This window comes from Chiloscyllium plagiosum, chromosome 4 (assembly GCF_004010195.1).
Source record: "Chiloscyllium plagiosum isolate BGI_BamShark_2017 chromosome 4, ASM401019v2, whole genome shotgun sequence".
Classification (NCBI taxonomy): domain Eukaryota; kingdom Metazoa; phylum Chordata; class Chondrichthyes; order Orectolobiformes; family Hemiscylliidae; genus Chiloscyllium; species Chiloscyllium plagiosum.
In genome coordinates this window covers 81,334,916-81,356,964 of record NC_057713.1, presented here as the reverse complement: position 1 = coordinate 81,356,964, position 22,049 = coordinate 81,334,916, and the positions used below count along the sequence as shown (strand labels likewise).

Here is a 22,049-nt window from a genome sequence, read left to right as displayed (position 1 = left end):
GGAAATATTACAATTGGCATCCACATCCAAATCATTGTTATAATTTATGACCAGTTGGGCCCAAGCACTAATGCTTATAATACACCACTGGTCACAGGCAACTGCATCCCAATCTGAAAATTATCTATTTATTGCTACATTCTTCTTTCTACCCATTAACCAATCCTCAATCTATCCTTGTATATTACTCCCCAATCTGATAGGGCAATACTTCACAACAATGACAGCCTTGAGTTTTGCACCTAAGGCTTCAAGTATGACTTCAACCCAGAACCTTATGATTCAGAGGTGTGGGTGTGCAGTAAGGGAAAGAGTTAATAATGAACCCATTTGTGTGTGGAAGACTGAACAGAAGGTCCTACTGGTATTTGCAGCAGGGAAAAAAAAAAGACGTATCATTACAATTAAGACACACACACACACACGAGAATTTTTTAAAAATTACCTCTGGTAAAGCATCCTCTGAAGCAGAAAAGAAGTAGGTATACACAATCAGTTCTGATGCCACTTCAAAGAATTTTTCCTGGTGGGGGGTAAAATTATAAGAATGCCAAGCATTAAAACACAATTTTTGACAAGGTTTCACCTATCACGTAGCTCAAAATTTATATCACGCTAAAAATTAACAAATAGATTTCCTAGACACACTTAAAACTTGTAACTATTAGTTTTTAAATCAGCTATACTTCTGGTTTGGGACATAAATTCTTTCAAATCTGTAAAAATATAGAAAACATAGAAATACAGATTTCATTCAGTTTATTCCCTTAAAATTTTTTTCTTACCATTCAATCAAAAAAAAACGTAGTTTAGAAGCATCGTAAACTGGATAAGGACAATGTAGAACTTCAAAAGAGCACTGACAAGTTACGGAAACGTTAGATAGGTGGCAGATGAAGTTCAATGCGGAGAATCGAGAGGGAATACATTTTCGTGAGAATAACATGGAGAAACAACATAATGTAAAGGGTACTACTACAACGGGTATGCAGGACTAGAGACATCTGGGTGTATACATGCAATAATAATTAAAAGGTGGCAGGACAGGTAGAGAGGGAAGTTAACAAAGTAGACCATATCATATGTTTTGTTACAATACTAAAGCAGCAAGGTTTCACTAAATCTGTATAAGGCACTCATTAGACCAACTGGGGTCCTGTACACAGTTCTGGGTGGCATACTTTCAGAAGGATGTGAACAAATTGGTGAGAGAGCAGAAAAGGTTTTTGTAAAATCGTTGCAGGAATGAAAAAATCAGTTACGAACATAGATTGGATAAGTTCAGAGAGTTTTCCTCAGAACAGGCGGTTGAGGGGAGACTTAATAGAAGTTTTCACGAATCATGCAGGGTCTAGACAGAGCAGACAGAAAAACTGTTCTTGTTCATAAATAGAGCAAAACAATGGCAGATTGAAAGTGACTTGCAAAAGCAGTGAATGCATTGTGAAAAAATTCTTTTATAGATGAGGAATGTTTCAGATCTGGACTGCATTGTCTGGAAGTGTAATGGAAACTGATTCAATCGATGCATTATAAGCCTGAATTGCATGATTATTTTGACAGAAGTAACATGCAAGGTTACAGGGAAAGGGTGGGATAATGCCACCAAGTTATGATGACCCACTTAGTTGTGACGCTCATTTGGAGAGTTGGTGCAGGCACGATGGGCTAAATGGCTGCCTTCTGCACCATAACAATTTTATGATTTGAATTTTCAGAAATTGGGTTGTTCTCTTATGTTTGACTCCTTTGGAGTCTGACTATCTAAGTTCTGAAAAATACGTTTACAACATAGATAGACATTAGGCCAGATCAGAGCTGCTTGTTTACTGCAATCAAAAAATAAATCAGACAAAAAAAAAAAGGTGTTATTGCTACTTATTCTGCTTTAGATATCTAAGCACCTGCCCTCATAAGAGGCAATGGGACAATCAATTGTTCCCATGATAAGGATGCCACAACAAACCTCTGTACAGACATTTTTTGTACTTCTCTCCTTACTGACTTAGTAATCACTCTAACTTAATGACCTTATGACATTAACTCCCCAGTTATAGGAATGTCTTTACTTACTTATTCTACTAAAAGGTTTGAATTTTTTTTATTATTAGTCTCCTTCTACCTTTGCTGTTCTACTAAAAATTATTTCTGCACATCAGTCTCACTGTGTAATTACAATTTCCTATTCCTGGCAAATTCCAAAATGTGATCCAATCAAAATCAACATAATACATGATACAGAAATGTGTCATCGATTCTTGACTCTTATTACCCATCCCTAGTTGCCCTTGACAAGGTGGTGGTGAGCTGCCTCTTGAACTGCTGCAGTCCATTTGCTGTAAGTAGACCCACAACGTAATTTGAGAGGGACTACCAGGATTTTGACCCAGTGACACTGAAGGAACAGCAATATACTTCCAAGTCAGGATGATGAATGGCTTTTTTATTCAATCATGGGATGTGGATATTACTGGTTGGCCAGAATTTTATTGCCAGTCTCCAGTTGACCTTGGGAAAGTGATGGCGTGTTGTCTTCTTGAACTGCTGCAGTATGTGGGTTGATCCGAAATGCCCTTAGGGAAAGAATTGCTGGATTTTGATCTAGCAACAGTGTAGAAACAGCACTATATTTTCAAATCAGGATGGGAGCGGCTTGGAGGGGAACTAGCAAGTGGTAGTGTTTCATGTATCTGCTGCCCTTGTCCTTCGAGATGGAAGCAGACATGGGCTTGGGAGGTGTTAACTCAGGATCTTTGGTGAATTTCTGCACCGTCTCTTGTCGATAGTACACATGGCTGCTAAGTAGTTTTGGAGGGAATGGGTGCTTTGTTCTGGATAGTGTGAAGTTTTTGGAGAGTTGATGGAGCTGCATCCATCCAGGAAGTGGTGAGTATTCCATCGCATTCTTGACTTCAGCCTTGCAGATGTGAATTCCTAGCCTCTGACCTGCTCTGGTCGATAGGGCAAGTCCAGTTGAATTTCTGGTCAATGGTCACCCCCAGGGTGTTCATGGTTGGGGATTCAGTGATAGCAACACGATTGAATATCAAGATGATTGGATTGTCACCTCTTGGAGATGGTCATTGCCTAGCATTTGTATGGGACAAATGTTACTTGCCACTTGTCAACCCAAGCCTAGATGTTGCCCAAATCGTGTTGCATTTGCACATAGTCTGCTTCAGTTTCGGAGGAGTTCACAAGTGATTCAGAACACTGTGCAATCATCTGCAAATATCTCCACTTCTGAATTATGATTTAGTGAAGGTCACTGATAAAGCAGATGGTTTGGCCGAGCACATTATTCTGAGGAACTCCTGCAGAGTTGTCCTGGAGCTGAGATGACTAACCTCCAACCAACCATAGAGCCATAGAGATGGACAGCAAGGAAATAGCCGAGTTGGATCGAAGGGTCTATGCCGGCCAGATACCCCAACCCAATCTAGTCCCATCTGCCAGCACCTGGCCCATATCAGTCCAAACCCTTCCTATTCATATACCCATCCAGATGCCTTTTAAATGTCGCAATTGTACTAGCCTCCATCACTTGCTCTGGCAGCTCATTCCATACACGTAGCACCCTCTGTGTGAAAATGCTACTGCTAGGGACTCTTTTATATATCTTTCTCCTCTCATCCTAAACCTATGCCCTCTAGTTCTGGACTCCCCCACACAGGAAAAGACTTTGTCTATTTATCCTATCCATGCCCCTCATGATTTTATAAATCTCGATTAGATCACCCCTCTGCCTCAGACACTCCAGGGAAAACAGCCCCAGCCTATTCAACCTCTCCTACAGCTCAAATCCTCCAACCCTGGCAACATCCTTGTAAATCTTTACTGAACGCTTTCAAGTTTCACAACATCTTTCCGATAGGAAGGAGAATAGAACTGCACGCAATATTCCAAAAGTGGCCTAACCAACATCCTGTACAGCCACAATATGACCTCCCAACTCCTGCATTCAATACTCTGACCAATAAAGGAAAACATACCAAACGCCTTCTTCACTATCCTATTGACCTGCGACGCTACTTTCAAGGAGCTATGAACCTGCACGCCAAGGTCCCTTTGTTCAGCAACAATCCATACGACCATACCATTAAGTGTACAAGTCCTACTAAGATTTTCTTTCCCAAAATGCAGCATCTCATACTTATCTAAATTAAACTCCATCTGCCACTCCTCAGCCCATTGGCCCATCTGATCAAGGTCCCATTGTCATCTGAGGTAATCTTCGTTGCCAACATCCAGCCTTCTGTCACCTCACCTGTGACTATTGATGATACAAATATCTCAGCAAGAGGCCCTGTAATCACTTCCCAGCTTTTCAGAGATCCAGGGTACACCCCATCATCGACAGTCACAGGCGAGGTGCTGGAAGACTGGAGGTCGGCTAACATGGTGCAAATATTATTTGCCAGTTTTCAGCCCAAGCCTAAATATTGTTCAAGTCTTACTACATTTGGACATGGACTGTTTCAGTATCTTAGCAGTTACAAATGGTGCTGAACATTGTGTAATCATCAACGGACATCTTCATTCTGACTTTATGAGGGGAAGATCATTGATGAAGCAGCTGAATAGACTCCACTCATGGAAACTCCTGCAGAGATGACCTGGAACTCATTCAAATACTACGTTGATGTCAAAGGCAGTCACTCTCACTTCACCTCTAGAATTCAATTCTTTTATCACAACCCAAACTAGGTGATAGTGAGCAGTTATTGCTGAATTAAGTGCTGCTTGATAACATTACTGACAATTCCTTCCATTACTTTGCTGATGACTGACAGTAAGACTAATGTGACAATAATTGGAGGTGTTACCCTTTGTATACAGCACACACTTGCCCAATTTTCCAAACTGTTGGGCAGATATTCACGTGTACGAGAACACTTTGGCTGAGGTGCTGTAAGTTCTGCAGCACTTGCCTTCAATACTATTGCTATGTTGTCAGAACCCACAGTCTTTGCAGTGTCCAGTGCCTTCAAACATTTCTTGATATGGACACTACCAATGTTAAAAAAGCCGTGTGCACTCCCTGTATGCTGTCCAACTAACTTCTAAACCGTGACAAAACTGGATCTCGCACTGATCCTTGGGGTGCAGTACTGCAAAACCTTTCTAATCCAAGCAGTAACCATTTAGCTAAATTTTGGTTCTTGTCAGCCAACAATTTTTCTAACTTTTGTACTTAAATGTTAAATATTTTGATTAAAGCTTTTTGTGAAACAATTTGTCAAATGCCTAAAATCTACGTGCTGCATCCAACGCATTGGCTTTACTTGTTCAGTTTTATAATTTTTCAAAAATAACTCAATGTGTCAAACTTTATTAAACAATTTTCGAGCTGTTCCACAGTAATTCATACAATATAAAACTGATATGGGAGATGTTTTACATATTTTACGAAAGTATCAATGATTGACCTTAGATTTGCATGCATATGTGTTTTATCATTCACAAGCAGACACCACTTTGACTACTCTGGAGTCAAATGGTACAATTTGCACATAGGTACTTGAGAAATTATTGTCGAATTGTCTTATGTTCTCCTTAATTCTTTCAGTAAGAGATGGTAATGCTAAAAGTATCTGACCTACTTCCTACCCTCTCACCCAATATGCCGATACACTTTTTTTGTTTCTCCCAATTGCTTAATATAAATTCACAGGAAGATTAGAAGTCTGGTTTCCCTTTATGTTTGAGACATCATCCAACTTCAAAACTTATGGCAGTTGATTAAAAACTAAAGTGAGACAGTTCTGTGTTTAAAATACAGATGTTCCAGACCTTCAGTGGAGATTCACTGCCAACATAGACAAAGATGACTGGATGTCTCTTCTGCCAATGATCGAATAGCTGCTGAGAGGAAAGTGATCTGACCAATGGCCTATTTAAAAAAAACAAATTTAAAATCAATTAAACATCCATTTCACAAGCCAAAGACCAAACATAATTCACAAGCCATTAAAGATCAAATCCACATTTATTTCCGTTTCTACATATCAACTGCAATTCTTTATGTAGAGGTAGCTTGACTGCTTGACATGATGATCTTTGGCCCAGAAGCAGGAGCAAGGAAAATTTATAATTTCTTTAAAAGGTCTATGGAATCTGTAATTGTTTTTAAGAACACCTGAAAAGAAGTTAAGAGTCTTCATCAGTTGTAAAGGAGCCAATTATAACTTACATAGAGAATAAGAAACACTGTTCCATGTAGCTAAATCTAAATGGAGAAATTAAATGTAGAGAACAATTGGGAAACGAAGTGAAGAGGCGCACCCAGACAACAAAGAAGCACTTTATAAACAAATAATTTAAAAACAAATTGATATATTATTAAACCTGGCTGTTCAATACTTTTGCACGGGTCTTTTCAAAACTCATGCATGCCTGAAAACCAACAAAAAAAACAAGCTGGTCTTTCTTTTGCACAAATTCCAGTGTCCGCTTCTGCTACATGGAAGTCTTCACGGAAGAACACTGGTAGTAAGATAGTAACGAAACTAGTAAAAGCGCGCATATAAACAAAACTACTCTGCCAAGGGTGACAAAAAACAGATAATGGCACAGATTCACTATATTGCCAATGGTAACATTTAAAAGCAGCTATGCCTTTACACTGCAGATCAGGAAAGGGATTTGGTCTGTTGAATCTACTTTACAGTCTAAATGGCGCAGGTTCAAGATACAAAAACTGGTATAAATCGAGCTTCAAGAGCAGTTCAGACACAAAACAGTTACAGGCTGACCATGGGTTGCATCCCCGTTGTTCTAACTTTTTGCCTTCCTGAAGTAATGTTGCTGATTGGCCTAGCTGCAGCACTGAAGTCTGTATTTCACTATTACAGCTTACCAACCTGAAAATTACCCACCTATCCCAAATCCTTCGATACAGAGAAACCAAACTGATTCAGGAGATGCATTTTTCAGTTGTGCAATGAAAGATGTGGATCCAGCTTCCAACTTTATTTTTGGATAAGTTAATTATTCATACTTATAAACGATCTCAACATCACTGACGGATTGTTAGGCAAACTAATACTTAATTTAAATTTAGTTATATTCATACAGAGTATATTCATTGGTGAACCTACTATTAGAGAATAATTAATACAGATCATAGTAATGTAACATCATGTGACTCTGCTTAGCTTCATTCGACGAAGAAATACACAATCATATTGCAAACAGGATGAAGGCAAAACCTAATGTTCAGACTTACAGTTGCAAGGATGGAAGGGATCGATTTAGTTTCAGATCCAATCATCCAAGTTTGAATAAGACACTGGGCTCATTGGCCCTCGCCAAAGAATCATCACCATAACTGAGTATTGTTTTGGTGTAATAGAAGCACTATATAGCAAGTGACTAAATACAACCTGTATATTAAAATAAACTTTATAAATAACGTGTTTAAGTTTGTAATTGTACAATCTCCTGGACATTAAAAAAATGATAAAGTAGCTTCTGCGTTAGTTTTATGGTAACAACTGTTTCCAAACATTCAAACATAGTAGAAACACAAGTGTAACTAAGTGTCTGATTTAACAGGAACCTTGCCAAATTGGGTGATATTCAGACATGAATGTATGGGGTCTTAAATGCATATGCCTCCCTTTCTGTTTAGAAACAGGCAAATACCTTAGTAAAAAAAATAGTGACATAACAAAAGAATTAATGAACAGGAGGGACCCATAGGCGTCTGACAACTTAAAGGAGCCTGTATAGAGATCATTAGAATGACATCAGTCAATATCATCACCCCTAAGAGCCAATTATAGATTGATCATGCATTCCTTAAACCAATTAACAACGAGTCTTGCATTGTCTAGGCCAATCACAATATATTGATGCATCTGATCAAAGTATGGATTACAGCTTTTAATGATCAAGGTGCATGTGAGAAAGTCTGCAGTATCTGAATTCCAATTGTGAATGGAAGGCCCTCAAGAAATTAGAGAAAGACAGAAAAAAAAACAAGCGTGGTTCCTTCAAAGTGCAGTTGCAGGTAGACAGGATAGTGAAGAAGGTGTTTGTTTTGTATGCTTTCCTTTATTGGTCAGAGCATTGAGTATAGGAGTTGGGAGGTCATGTTGTGGACGTTCAGGACGTTGGTTAGGCTACTTTTGGAATATTGTATGCAATTATGATCTCTCTCTTATTGGAAGGTTGTTGTGAAACTTGAAATGGCTCAGAAAAGATTTACAAGGACATTGCCAGGGTTGTAGGATTTGAGCTACAGGGAGAGGCTGAATAGGCTGGAACTGTTTTCCCTAGAGCATCAGAGATTGAGAGGTTAGAGGAACAGATAGGGTAAATAGACAAAGCCTTTTCCCTGTGGTGGAAGGATCCAGAACTAGAAGGAATAGGCTTAGTGAGAGGAAAAGTTTAAAAGGGACCTAAGAAGCAACATTTTCATCCAGAGGGTGGTGCATGCATGGAATGAGCAGCCAGAGGAAGAGGTGGAGGCTCATACAATTACAAAATTTAAAAAGCATTTGGATGGATATAGAAATAGGAGGGTTTAGAGGGATATGGGCCAAGTGCTGGTAAATGGAACTAGGTTAGATTACGAAATCTGATCAGCATAGACAAATTGGACTGAAGGAACAGGATGGATATAGGAATAGGAGGGTTTAGAGGGATATGGGCCAAGTGCTGGTAAATGGAACTAGGTTAGGTTACGAAATCTGATCAGCATAGACAAATTGGACTGAAGGAACAGTTTCTGTGCTGTACATCTGTATGACTATGACTCTGATTTCAGGAGATGTATCTTCCAGCAATGGTAAATGTTGCTCCAGCTTATAGCTTTACAAAATATCAATAAATCTGGTAACTATTATATTATTTCATGTACACACAACTTTGACAAGTTCCCTTTCACCTGAAACATTAATCATTTTTCTCTCTCTAACATGTGCTGAACATTTCTAGCAATCTCTACTTTCATTTTAAGGTTAAATTAGATTGAATTATCATCAAATTCTGAGCTCATGGTTGAGCCTAATCAGTTTAAACTTTAAAGTCAGAATGATGAAACATTAATCAATTCTGAGCACACATGCATACAGACAAATGTTATCCAGCAGATGGCAGGCTTACATACTTGTAAGGTGTATGAAATTATAAATAAGTATGATCAAGTAAACAACTGCATGGAAACAAAATTGTCAAATAAAAGCATTGGAAATTCAACATAAAACTTTTGAGTAATATTAAGTATAAGTGGTGACAAATTGAATATAAACGCAGAAAATGTGCATTCAATTGTAAAATCACTTTGCATCAACATAAAAAGTTGCATATTTAGCCAATGCCACTTAATATTTCTTTATGCTGATTCTTGAAACCATGAACTATTCATAATTATGACCTGCTCACAGCTTTCCAGCGCTATTACTAAATACTCTGCCCCTTCCTGTTATGAGGTTGAGGGCGTACGTTTGCGAGAGAGTGAATGCTGTTCTGAACTGAGAGATTACAAGCACCTGTGATATGATTAGATGATAGTCTCAGTGTACTGGAAAATTGAAAATATGTAACATTTGGCTGTGAAATGAATACCTGAGTTTTGGCTGCTGTTTTCACTGACTTGGCCAGCATTATCCTTGAGAAGGCAGCAAATTTGTTTACTCAATTACCAAATTGGAACTTGCCTCACTATAGTTCAACTTACCAAAAATTAAACTCCATCAGGCTTCTTCAATGAACTGAAAAAAATCAATTTATTATGAACAAACTCCATTTTTAAAGCAAGTGGTAAACTCTGATAAAAACCCAAAGTATGATGCAGAATTAAATCTATCCCACAAATTCCACACACAGATATACTTATAGCACAAGGATGACAAGTCTGTTGAGGTGGTTTTTAAAAAATACAAAAAAAGAGAAAAAGCATCCATGTGCCAAGGGTCTGGAAACAAAGGATAAAGTGCAACGTCTCTTACATCGACTAGATTTCCTGTTGTTGAAGCTGATTTGTTGACAACCGCTGACTGAAATCAGAACTGGACGTTTACCAACAAGCAACTTGGATTGGAGCTGTTGTGAACTGGTCACAGTCTGTTCATTTAGGCTTTACCACGTAGACAAAAAAAAAATTGGTATTTAGAAAATCTACTAGTTTCTCAGAAACTTCAAATAAAAACAGGATTGTAGGAGAAACTTTCAACTTCAGTGGTGTGGTCTGTTCTACAGATACAGTAGTCAAAGTCCAGCGAGACGTATCAGACACCTATTAATCCTCTCAGCCAGGCTTGGTATTTCAGTAATTAATAACAAACAATATCTCTTTGAAAACTTTGCTTAGCTGTTTTTTCAAAGTTACTTGATTTCTAGCATAAAGCAGGTGGCTTGTAGCACATATTAAACGATCGACTTCAGGTTCCAAGAAGTCACATGGGAAAAACCCTTCTCAATTTAAAGAATAGCCAAATAATCCATAAGCTTCTAGTTTTGCCCTAGATAGTTTTGTAAGCCTCAATCATATTTTGATATGATAGGATTACAGATCATTCAGGTTTTACCAGGTAGACAGAAATACTGATATTTAGAAAATCCATCTGATCTGTTCACTGTGGAATTGTTTAACACAGTCTACTGCATGCTGCTTTCACAATTTGGCATGGAAATAGTTCTGTCCAAGTCGCATCTTCATATGGTGACAGCTCATGTGGGACTGCTCCTGACATGCCCTCCTACGCTTTTCATTGAAACAGGTTGATCCCTTGGCTTGATGGTAATAGTTACAAATTGTGGCTGAGTACAGTTCTCCTGATGATCCATAGTGTCTTAAGGATGCCCATTTGAGCTGTCAGATCTATTCTAAACCTGTCCCACTTAGCACAGTGGTAGTGTCACAGAACATAGTGGAGGATATCCTCAATGTGGAAGTAGGACGTCATCTCCATAAGGACTGTGCAATAGCAAATCCTACAAATATTGTCATGGATAGGTTTATCTGCGACAGGTGGACTGGTTAGAACAGGATAAAGTAGATTTTTATTGCCTTGTCAGTTCCCTCAACAGACGATAGCAACAGAACCAGTCTAGCAGCTATATCCTTTTGGACTTGACTCAGTTATCAATAGTGGTACCATGCAGCCATTCTTGGTAATTGATGTCTTTTCTGTTCCTTTGTCGCCTTCATTGCTTCTTCCAATTGATGTTCAACACTGAAGAATCCTAATTTACCACCTGTGAGGAATAGTAGGTGTAATCTGCAGCTCATGTTATACCTGGTGCCATGAGAATTCATTGTGCCCACAGACAATGTTGATGATTCCCAGAGCAACTGACTCCCAATCATATATCGCTTCTTCTGATGGGTATGTCCAGCAAGTAGGACAGCACACCCTCAGGTAATGTGATGTCTGAGATGATTAGATTTCCTACAGTGTGGAGGCAGGCCATTTGGCCCAACCAGTTCACACCAACCCTTTGAAGAGTAACCCACCCAGATCCATTACCCTCTGACTAATGCATCTGACACTATGGGCAATTTAACATGGCCAATCCACCTGACCTGCACACGTTTGGACTGTGGGAGGAAACCGGAGCACCCAGAGGAAACCCACAGAGACATAGGGAGAACGTACAGACTCCACACAGACAGTCGCCAGAGGCTGGAATTGAACCCGGGTCCCTGGCGATGTGACACTGCAGTGCTAACCACTGAACCACCGTGTCGCCTGAGATATTAAGGTATAATTCCTGTAAGGTACAATTCCTAGAGAATAATTATGTTGCTTGGCTAGTTTATGGGACAGTTATCCCAATTTTGGTATAAGATGCGAGTAAAGAGGACTTTAAAGGTTTGTTCTTTCTATGCCTTCCTGCTCTTTACCCATTTCTGTTATTGTCATTGTCTTCTATTATTATTCCTCTTTCTTCAAAGTGGTAGCAAATGGCGGTGGAAAAAGGCATTAGCATTTTCTGAGTGCTGCAGGGAAAATATAACCCGAGGTGCTCGGTTATTTCTTTCAACATATATAATTCTCCCATGACGTTCCAACCTCCCTTTCCCATCTCTTGTTTTGAAAAATATACACACCCTACAATTTGTCCACATGCTAGAATCTCCTTAATAACATTAAACCTGGCCTCAATCCCAAGGGCTGTTGCCACGGCTATCCCAGAATTTTCTAGATACTTCCCTCAAGAGGTTCGATCTGCTTCCAAAATTGAATATACCTTATTTAAAAAACTAAAATTATCATCTCAATCCATCCTTTGTGATCGAAGATGTCCTTGATTAGAATGTTTACATTTCCTACTCAACAGATGATGTAGGTGATCTAATTCAAATTCCAGCTTTTGTTTTATTGAGGAAGAAAGACATTCTTTCAGCCATTATGCATTCTGAAGCTTATAGGAAACAAACAGAAGCTGTAACAAATAATCTAATCAATATTAAATTAAGTAACATCACACTGCAGACTAATGTACAAGCTTCTTATAACTTAAAATTTCAAAGGGAAATAAAAATTTCACTTACCCTGATACTCTGCCAGCAAACTCAATTATATCCTCTTTGGTACGAGGTCCTCTATAATTGTAAGCAAGGTCTCCTTTTAACCTAAGAGGGGAGAAAAAGAACTTGAACAAGCAAATACTACAATTCATTAAGTAATGTTTTCCCTTATAAGTGAGAGAAGAATGGTAGATTAACTTCAACAGAAAATACATAGATAGAAGCTAAATAAATACAAAAGTGCAAGACTTACCAACAACATACAATTAATTAAGAATAGAAACAACCATCATTGATTTACATTGTTAATTAGACACTTGAATTATAAATGTAATTGTTCATTACTAGTTCAATAATGCATTCAACAGTGCCATATTCACAACCCTTAAATTTAATAATTATTTTTAAATTCAACTTGATAGTTTTGAATGTGAAAGGTAATCCAGTTAACTGTTGACAAAACATATCGCAAAACTCTACTGTTTCCTCTTTGATGTTAACAATGACCATGGATGGAATGAATTGGGTCCTTCCTGTTCTCTACTATGTTACAAACAGTCATCCAAATGCTGTGAATGGGAAGTGGTACACAAGATTCTCTCACCCTCTGCTCCCCTAACACCTTGCTCCTTTTATGGTCTGTGGACTCCAACTAAATTCAGCTTCATATTCAATAAGAATTTTTAGAAATCTAAAATCATGAAAAAGTTTCTGATAAAGGCAATTCTTTTCCTTTCATTTAAAATCTTGCATGCTTGCCATGAATCTTATTTGATTATGAAACAGTCTATTCTTGTAACTGAATCAATAATTGTTACATACTGTCACCGCAATAGTTTTGCATGCGTTCCCCTAAAATGCATTCACCTTTCGGTGTGAAAAGATAAACTATCCCAACCCATTCTTATTGGACCACCTGCTGCTTTTGACATAGTTAACTACACCATTCTCTATCTCTCCACCGCTGAGCTGGGTTGGACTGCTCTCACCTGGCTCCATTCTTAACTAAACAAGCCAGAATACCACTTAAAATGGATTCTCCCCCACTCCTCAACATGTATCACTGGTAACTCCAACAATCAGTGGCTACCTCTTATATCTTATCCACAAGCAGTGATTTGGCAACACTATCTAAATGCACGGTGTTGTTCTTATGTATTCTGACACAACCCAGCTCTTTCTCTCATCATCACTTTCTTGATGAATCCACTCTTCATCTGGTATCCAGTATACAGCAGAAATTTTCCCCATTTAAATGTTAGGAAGACTGAAGCTTGGTCTTCAACCAGAATTTCAAACTCTGTTCCTAGTGACTGGGGACATCCTCCTTCCTGGCAAAAGTCTCACTAAACAAGTCTGTCGCAATTTGATGTCACATTTGAACCAGAGTTCAAAAAACTATCTGGCCAGGAGTTTCAAAGACTCTTAACTCTCAGTGAAGAGATTCTTCCTCATCCCAGACACTCCCATGAGAAGAACATTCTCTCTGTATTTACCCTGTTAAGGCTCTTAAGAATCCTATCTGTTGCAGTGAGATCATCTCTCAAATTCTTCTCAATTCCACTGAGTAGAGACTCAACCCGCTTAGCATTTGCTATGATTCCCAGTGCTTATGACCAAAACTCTCAGCATGCACCATGCCAATGCAATACACAATACAATTAAGCAGCATAGGCTTGTGAACTTGCTGAGTTGCAATTGTAGAATAGTGCAAGTAGAAGGATAGCAATTATGGATAGTGTAAATAGAAGGCAATGGTAGAGCAGGATCCTCAACAAACGAGACAGAACTCAGCCATGCTAATTTGCCCATAGTGTTCTGGATTGTGGAGGTTAGGTGCATTAGACAGGAGTGTAAGGTAGGGGATTGGGTCTGTGTGGGTTACTCTTCAGAGGGTCAGAGTGGACTTGCTGGACCAAATGGCCTGTTTCCACACTATAGGGATTCTATAAAAAAACCTCAAAGCACTTATATGCTAATGGAGATACTTGTCTGACAATTTCCATCATGTGAAATAAACAACCAGGATTACAAGAATGTTGCACTTTTAATAGCGTAAAACAATTTTAAAGGTATACATAGCAGGCACTAGTTGCAGGACTCTGCCAAAAGAAGTTCAACTAATTCTGTACACAAGATAACTTTCTGGTTATCATCAATGGCCTTTTGGTGAAACAGATGTGATTATTTAATTACTACTTAAATACCTAAAATTTTACATTACCAAAAGCATCTTAGCTGTACATCAATTTCTACAATGTACAAGGAGTATCTCAAATAATTGAGCATGGTAATATAAATAGCAATGAAGATAAAAATAAAATTTCTGTTCCGCAATCAAATAAAAAATTAAATAAACAAAAGAAAATGTCCATATAAGAGCTACAATCAGCAAGCTTCAGCAATTTAGCATAACAAATCTTAAACTCTATTAAATCAAAATTTTACAGCACAGGAAGCAACTTATCTAATGGGTCAACATCTGGCAGGAAACCTTATTTTTCTGTCCTTTACTCTCCCCCCAACCTCAACCTACTAAGTCCACCATTTATCCTCTTTGCATTCAAAATATATTAGGCGTGCTGCTTCTAGAATCATAGAAAGGTTATGGCAGAGAAGAGGCAGTTAAACCCATCGTGTCTGGCGGAATAAACTAGCCAGCCATTTAATTCCACATTCTAGCACCTGGTCTGAAGCCTTGAGGACTACAGTGCTTCAGATGCAGATCCAGGTTCCTTTTAAAAGGAGTGGAGGGTCTTTGTCATAACCAAACCGGGCAAGAAATTCCAGACAACCATCATATTCTAGGTTTAAAAAAAAACCTGTTCTCATGTCCCCTTTAATCCTTCAACCAAGCACCTTAAATCTATGCTTCCCGGTAATTGATCTCTCTGCTAATGGAAACAGGTCTTCCCTGTTCTCTCTACCCAAGCCCCTCATTATTTAGTACAACTCCAACAAATCATCCTTCATCTCCTTCTATTAGGGAAAACAGACCTACCTATCCAATCTTACCTTAAAAGTGCAATTTTCAAGCCTTGGCAACATTGTTGTGTATCACATCAGACTCTCAACTGCAACTATGTCCTTACTATAATGTGGTGACCAGAACTGTACACAAAACGCCAGCAGTGGCCTAACAATTGTTTTATTTACTTTCATCATCACAGATCCTGAATTCATACCCCAACCGATGAAGGATAGCATCCCATATTGCCTTTTGTTTTGAAACCACCTTCTTCCAGGACCTGTGGATGTGAACATCAAGTTCTCGTAGTCTCGCTCTGTCTGTCTCTCTCTGTCTGTCTGTCTCTCTCTGTCTGTCTCTCTCTGTCTGTCTCTCACTCACAAAACGCCCCCCTATATTGTCCATTCCCTTGTTTTCTGTACTCTCACGAAATGCAGCAACTGGCCACTTTTGGCAAATTGTCGCTATCTTCATGCTCTTGACAGCCAACTCTGTGACATTAACATTTAAACTAACCATTAATGCATTCCCCAGACAGCAAAGGACCCCAAAACTTGAGCTCTGGGGAACACCACTTTAAAATATCTTTCACTCATTAAAAAACATACTGACCTTTATCCTTTACCTCCTGTTACTGATGTAATTTTGAACCAACTCTTCCACATTCCCTTGTAACCCATGGGCTTTACTTTTTAAACAGTCTGCCAAATGGGACCTTATCAAATGCCTTATTAAAATCCACACAGACACCATGCACCGTGCTATCCTGATCATTCCTCCTGGTTACTCAAAAAAATTAAAGTTATTAAGCCCTGTTCCTCCACTAATTTGTGTCCACCATACAAATACATACAAACTGCTGTATGGATGCTAAAAGCTACGTCAAAGGTTAATGAAACATTGACCTTTATCGCAGGAGAACTGAAGTATGTAAAAATTGCATTTGTCGTCAGTGTGACGCAAAAATAATTTTCATTATCTGATTGTTCTTTAGGACTTTGATAGCTATGTAGTTGACTGCTAAGTCCAATCCTGCAAGGTTCTGCTGCAATTAGAATAAGATAATGCAAATGACTAAATTTTGAATGAATTGCTGGCTCGATTTTTCTCAACTTGCCCTGCTCTGTGCCTTTGGTACGAGCTCTCTTTCAATGAAGGTTGCACCACATTTTGTGGTTGCACTGGGTGAACTTCCCCTAGAATTCGAAGGCTAAATCAAAACTCCTAAGGAAGCCCTTCAGACAGTCCTTGTGATGTCTTTAACTGTCTTAAAAGTGCACCCAAACTCAAGTCCTCCAAAAATATTCATTTTGCTCAGCTAGTGTCAGACATTCGCACTACCTGACCAGCGTAACTCAATTGTGTTGGTCTCAATATGTTGTGGATACTTGGCATGCTAGTTCAGATGAGCACCTCAGCATCTGGCATTTTTTTTCTTGACTCCCAATCTTCATGAGCTTCTGAAAGAAGCTTACTAACCTGGTTTTTATAAGTACATATGCAGAAGTTTGGTTCAAATGTTAATTATCCACATTCAGTCCAATTTCTGCCTTTGATTAGAAAGACTGTTCAAATTGGTTAAACATTTCAAAACAAATCTCCTACAATGAGTAATTAAGTTGATTTATTAATATTACTTAATGCCAATTTCAAAAATAACTGACTAATGAAGCTGCAATAAAATTCAATAAAAAGTATTCCATATCAATTGCAATTTTTTCCTGTATAAGCAACCCTGTCAACTCCCTATTCACATAAGAATTACTTGAGCTTCATGAGAGCATGTTAGAATGAATGCGATTGACAGTTCCTAATTATATTGAGAAAAAGAGATAAGATACTATAATCCTTCACTTACAATTTGATAGTTGGATAACCTCGGACTCCAAACTGTGAGGCAATACCTGGGGAGGAGGAAAAGAGTGGGAAGTTAGAAACAACTGGAATGACAGATTTAGGTTACAAATGGTTTCTGCAAATGCTTACATTGAGTATTTTTATCTCTAATCAATTTATCTGAAAAAGTTTTCTTCAAACCTAATATAGTTAACCACTATGTAACAACTCTATATAAATGGTCTTGTAGTTTGCTAACTTTAAAACATTGCAATTTCTTTGAGCACAAAGATGAATGGAATTGTTATGTTGCACTCTTAAGAAAGGATACAGGCACAATTTGAACTCGACTGACAGCAACTAGAAAATATGACAGCGACTGCCTGGTGCACATAGTTACATGAATTTTGAGTGGCTAGTGAGAGTAGACTAAGCTGACGTTCATGAAATCCCTAAACAATTCTTCATTGCCACCCTTCTGTGACAGCTTATTGTAGCATCAGTCAATGGTGAATCAGAGACTCCAAACAGCACAAAGGGATGCAAGTCCAGCACTTGTCTTCTTTTTTCAAGTATCCACTTTCAGATTAGTATTATGAGAAAAAGCATGTTCCTGGCAGGTTTATTATGGCCACTTGGTCTCCATTATATACTGTTATATTGACTATAAGGAACCATTTTATCCACAATATGTTGGTTCAAACTGGCTGCCCAAAAATGCGGGTCATCTGAAAACAGAACATTTTGTGCATAAATCAAAATATTTTACTTTGAAGGTGCTCAGATTTTCAAGGGCACCCATTTCATTTTCAGGGGTTATCTTTTCATTCTCACTAACTCATTTATTAGGTGATACAGATATTAATAATAACATCTGCTATTTGTGAGATGGCACATGAGGCACTTGGACTTGTCAAGAGAATTAAAAAATGTCATCAATATTCTCAGTAATAATCAACTATTAAAATTGAAACCACAACATTTCCTAGATAACACAGTATTAAAATTGGTATAAGACAACAGACCTAAGTTAGCAACAAAGGATTTTTTTTTTTTTAAAAAGTAACTGACACATTTCTATATCAAAAATCATCATCTAAACACACCTTCCACAGACTAAGGAAATCACAGTTCCATATTATGATCCCAACTATGTTACTGCTTTACAAGTCAGATCTTTTGACATGAAGAGAAAGTGAGGTATGCAGATGCTGGAGATCAGAGCTGAAAATGTGTTGCTGGAAAAGCGCAGCAGGTCAGGCAGCATCCAGGGAACAGGAGAATCGACGTTTCGGGCATAAGCCCTTCTTTTGACATGAACTGGCTTGGTAAATCATATTTTTATTTGTTTTGGTTTTAACTATTGCTGGACCACAAGTTCATAATGCTGCAAATTTAGCTTCAACAATAAAATACAAGTTTATTACAAAAGGCTCTAAGATAAAATAGTATAATCCAAACAATTTATCATACAAATTCAAAGATTTTAAACACAGTCAAAGTTTTGGGCATTACGGTGGCACAGTGGTTAGCACTGCTGCCTCACAGCGCCAGAGACTCGGGTTCAATTCCCACCTCAGGCAACTGTTTGTGTGGAGTTTGCACATTCTCCCAGTGTCTGTGCGGGTTTCCTTCAGGTGCTCCTGTTCCCTCCCACAGTCCAAAAATGTGCAGATTAGGTGATTTGGCCATGCTAAATTGCCCGTAGTGTTAGGTGAAAGGGTAAATGTAGGGGAATGGGTCTGGGTGGGTTGCTCTTTGGAGGGTCGGTGTGGACTTGTTGGGCCAAAGGACTTGTTTCCACACTAAATAATCTAATCTAATCTATAATCCCATTAGTCCTAAAACTCTCCTTTATAAATCGAAAAGAAACAAAACCACTTTTGGACAATATCCCAAACACCTCTGGTATAGTTCCTAAAACACCATTCATAATATTCACACCAGAATTCCAGTATCTAACATCTTTGTGGGATTAAGTCACTGACAACCTCAAATGGAACTGCAGATAGCTTCTTCCCAAAACCATCACACATTTCAGCTTCCACAAACTGTTTAATAAACATTTCCAGGAATTTGTCTGGTCTGTGACGGACACTAATTCTTCACTTTAAGAATCTAATTAATGATTTCTTGTCCTGTTCTACTCAGCAGCACTGCTTTATACAGTTATGCTATTGAAAATGTCTTCACAGGACTAACACCACCCAAAGTTTAAAGTGAAACTAAAAGTATCACCTTTCAGCTAGGAGTATTTCCCTTTAGCTGAAAAAAATTCCACAACATTTGAACAAATCTTTGCAGCCCATTATTTATCATGCTGGGTCACAAACAAACTAACTAAAATGAACAAAAGATCATTAGTGTACAAAATACATTAATTTAAAAAACAGGCTTCAAAAACTGCTTTTGAAAGGAATTGCTATTGTTACAGAACCACTTACAACTTCACACACAAAAAAAACACACCAGTTGCTAAGTCCAAACTAGAAATCCAAGCTTAAAACAACATTTAATATTATATATAAATCCCAGTTCATGTGACAATATGCACAAAGCTTGAGTGCACAAGACAGTAATGGTTCTTTTCACTTCACCTCAGATCTCAATCTGACTTAAATTTAACAATTAACAGCATTCTTTACAGTAGGATCCAGTACATTACTTACACAGCCTTCAAGTAGAGTCCACATTAATTTACAAATAATTCATTATCTCAGACATCCAGGTTTTCTTGAATCCTGATTCACTGGTAAATCATTTGTTGCCAAGCTTAAAACCATTATCTTCACTGAATCCCAGTTTCCCCTCTATACTCATATTGGAGCCGCTTCGCTATCCTCCACCCACAACCCTCTTACAGCCTCCTTCTCCCATCCACTCATGGCAGATTAAATTTGTAGATCTGCCTAAAGGTGGCCCAAACCCTGGCCTCAGCTATTGATGGTGACTTGTTCATGGCTATCACTTACCTTCCTATCTATCTGTTGTTCCTTCATTCAAAGGTTGTTTCTCTATGATTGTTGCTGAGTGGTTCATTAATTCACTTACCAACTGAAGGCATGAGAGAACTGGTCTGTGATTGCAGGAACAGTTTCTCACTATTTCTTTTCATTCTATTCCCAGTGGTGACTTTTCTATTCCATGAGTAGATTTGCTAGGTAATCGAGGGGTTTTAAGAATTGGATTCACCCACTGCTCCCATATATTGAGTGCCAGTTCCATACATCAATTGAGTAAAATAGAACACTTATACTAGGGCAATTACACAAGCCGCTGCAAGGTGCAGCATGGCTCCAGATTACTTATTGGCTTTGCCACTTTGTATGTTATTTTATATCATTCTCCAAAGGATTCTTGATGCCACCAGACACATCGGAGGTTGCAACCTAAAATGTACATATTGGCACCTTTTCCCAGTGACCTTTGCAAATCTGAATTATAAGGACAAGTTAGCAAGCTCAAACAACCTGGATATCCATTTTAATTGTAAATTGCAATACAGTTGATTTAAAATTCAAGCAAACAGATCGGTTAACATTCAGGTTGTAGAACCCAATTGTAACTAAACATTCAAATCAAACTGATTGCAAATCCAAATCTAACAATACTGCACTATCAAGTATAGATAGTTTTACTCCATCTATTCACATGTTTGGTTAGATTGGTGGATGAAATGAAGACTTCCCAGTGGTGTTCTCGACATTTTTGTTGGATTTGTGTGGGAACAAAGACTGTTAGAGATTCTGCTGGAAATTGAAAGAACATGCTGTCTCCGAGGGAAAAAAACTTCACAGAATTCTGGTGATTTAGGAGAATGTGGCGGCATTTTTCCTCACATGGAAAAGAGGGAGATACCTCCAGTAGTTTCTACATTATAATTTGTCTCCCTCTTGATGGTTATAATTGTCATATTCCTAATGCAGGCATGGAATTTTTCCTCCACATCTATATCATGGGTGCATGGACGTTTGATTTAAATAATTATTTTCAGTGCATTTGAAAGGGAAGAGTAAAAGTTGGAAGTGGTTAAAAGCAAAAGGTAAAACAAGAGCAAAGAAATAACAGGCTGGAGCATTTTCCCTGGAGCGTCGGAGGCTGAGGGGTGACCTTACAGAGGTTTACAAAATTATGAGGGGCATGGATAGGGTAAATAACAAAGTCTTTTCCCTGGGGTCAGGGAGTCCAGAACTAGATGGCATAGGTTTAGGGTGAGAGGGGAAAGATATAAAAGAGACCTAAGGGTCATCTTTTTCACACAGAGATTGATACTGGTATAGAAAGAGCTGCCAAAGGAAGTGATGGAGGCTGGTACAATTGCAACATTTAAGAGGCATTTGGATGGATATATGAATAGGAAGGGTTTGGAGGGATATGGGCCGGGTGCTGGCAGATGGGACTAGATTGGGTTGGGATATCTGGACGGGGTGGACCGAAGGGTCTGTTTCCATGCTGTACATCTCTATGACTCTGACTCTAAATGAATCAAAATTGCAACTTATTGATAGATATGTTACAGACCTCTGGTGCCCTCTGACTCAAATGTGCTTTTTTTTTTAAAATTGACAGTAAACTAGAAAATGACATCTTGCCACCTAAGCACCAACCATATGTTACCTGTGAAGGGCTCTTGTGCCACAGTGGTAGCATTCCTACCTCCTGCGGCAGAAGATCCAAGGCTCAAGTCCCATTTCTGCCAGAGTGGGGATAAATGGGTGTTTTTCTGGTTGGTGATCAGTGCCTAGTGATGCACCTCAGGGATCA

General features: G+C 38.5%; 1 protein-coding gene across 3 annotated transcripts in view; it reads right to left on the bottom strand.

Moving 5' to 3' along the window:
* The window catches only part of tmx3b (thioredoxin related transmembrane protein 3b), a 125,927-nt gene that overhangs the window by 70,909 nt on the left and 32,969 nt on the right, over positions 1–22,049 (bottom strand). For all 3 annotated transcript variants that reach the window (XM_043688478.1, XM_043688481.1, XM_043688479.1), the window contains 4 exons: positions 17,308–17,353; positions 12,506–12,586; positions 5,794–5,893; positions 446–523 (listed from right to left, as the gene is read on the bottom strand). In XM_043688478.1, the coding sequence (XP_043544413.1) occupies positions 446–523; positions 5,794–5,893; positions 12,506–12,586; positions 17,308–17,353 (305 nt within the window). The remainder of the gene's footprint in view (positions 1–445; positions 524–5,793; positions 5,894–12,505; positions 12,587–17,307; positions 17,354–22,049) is intronic.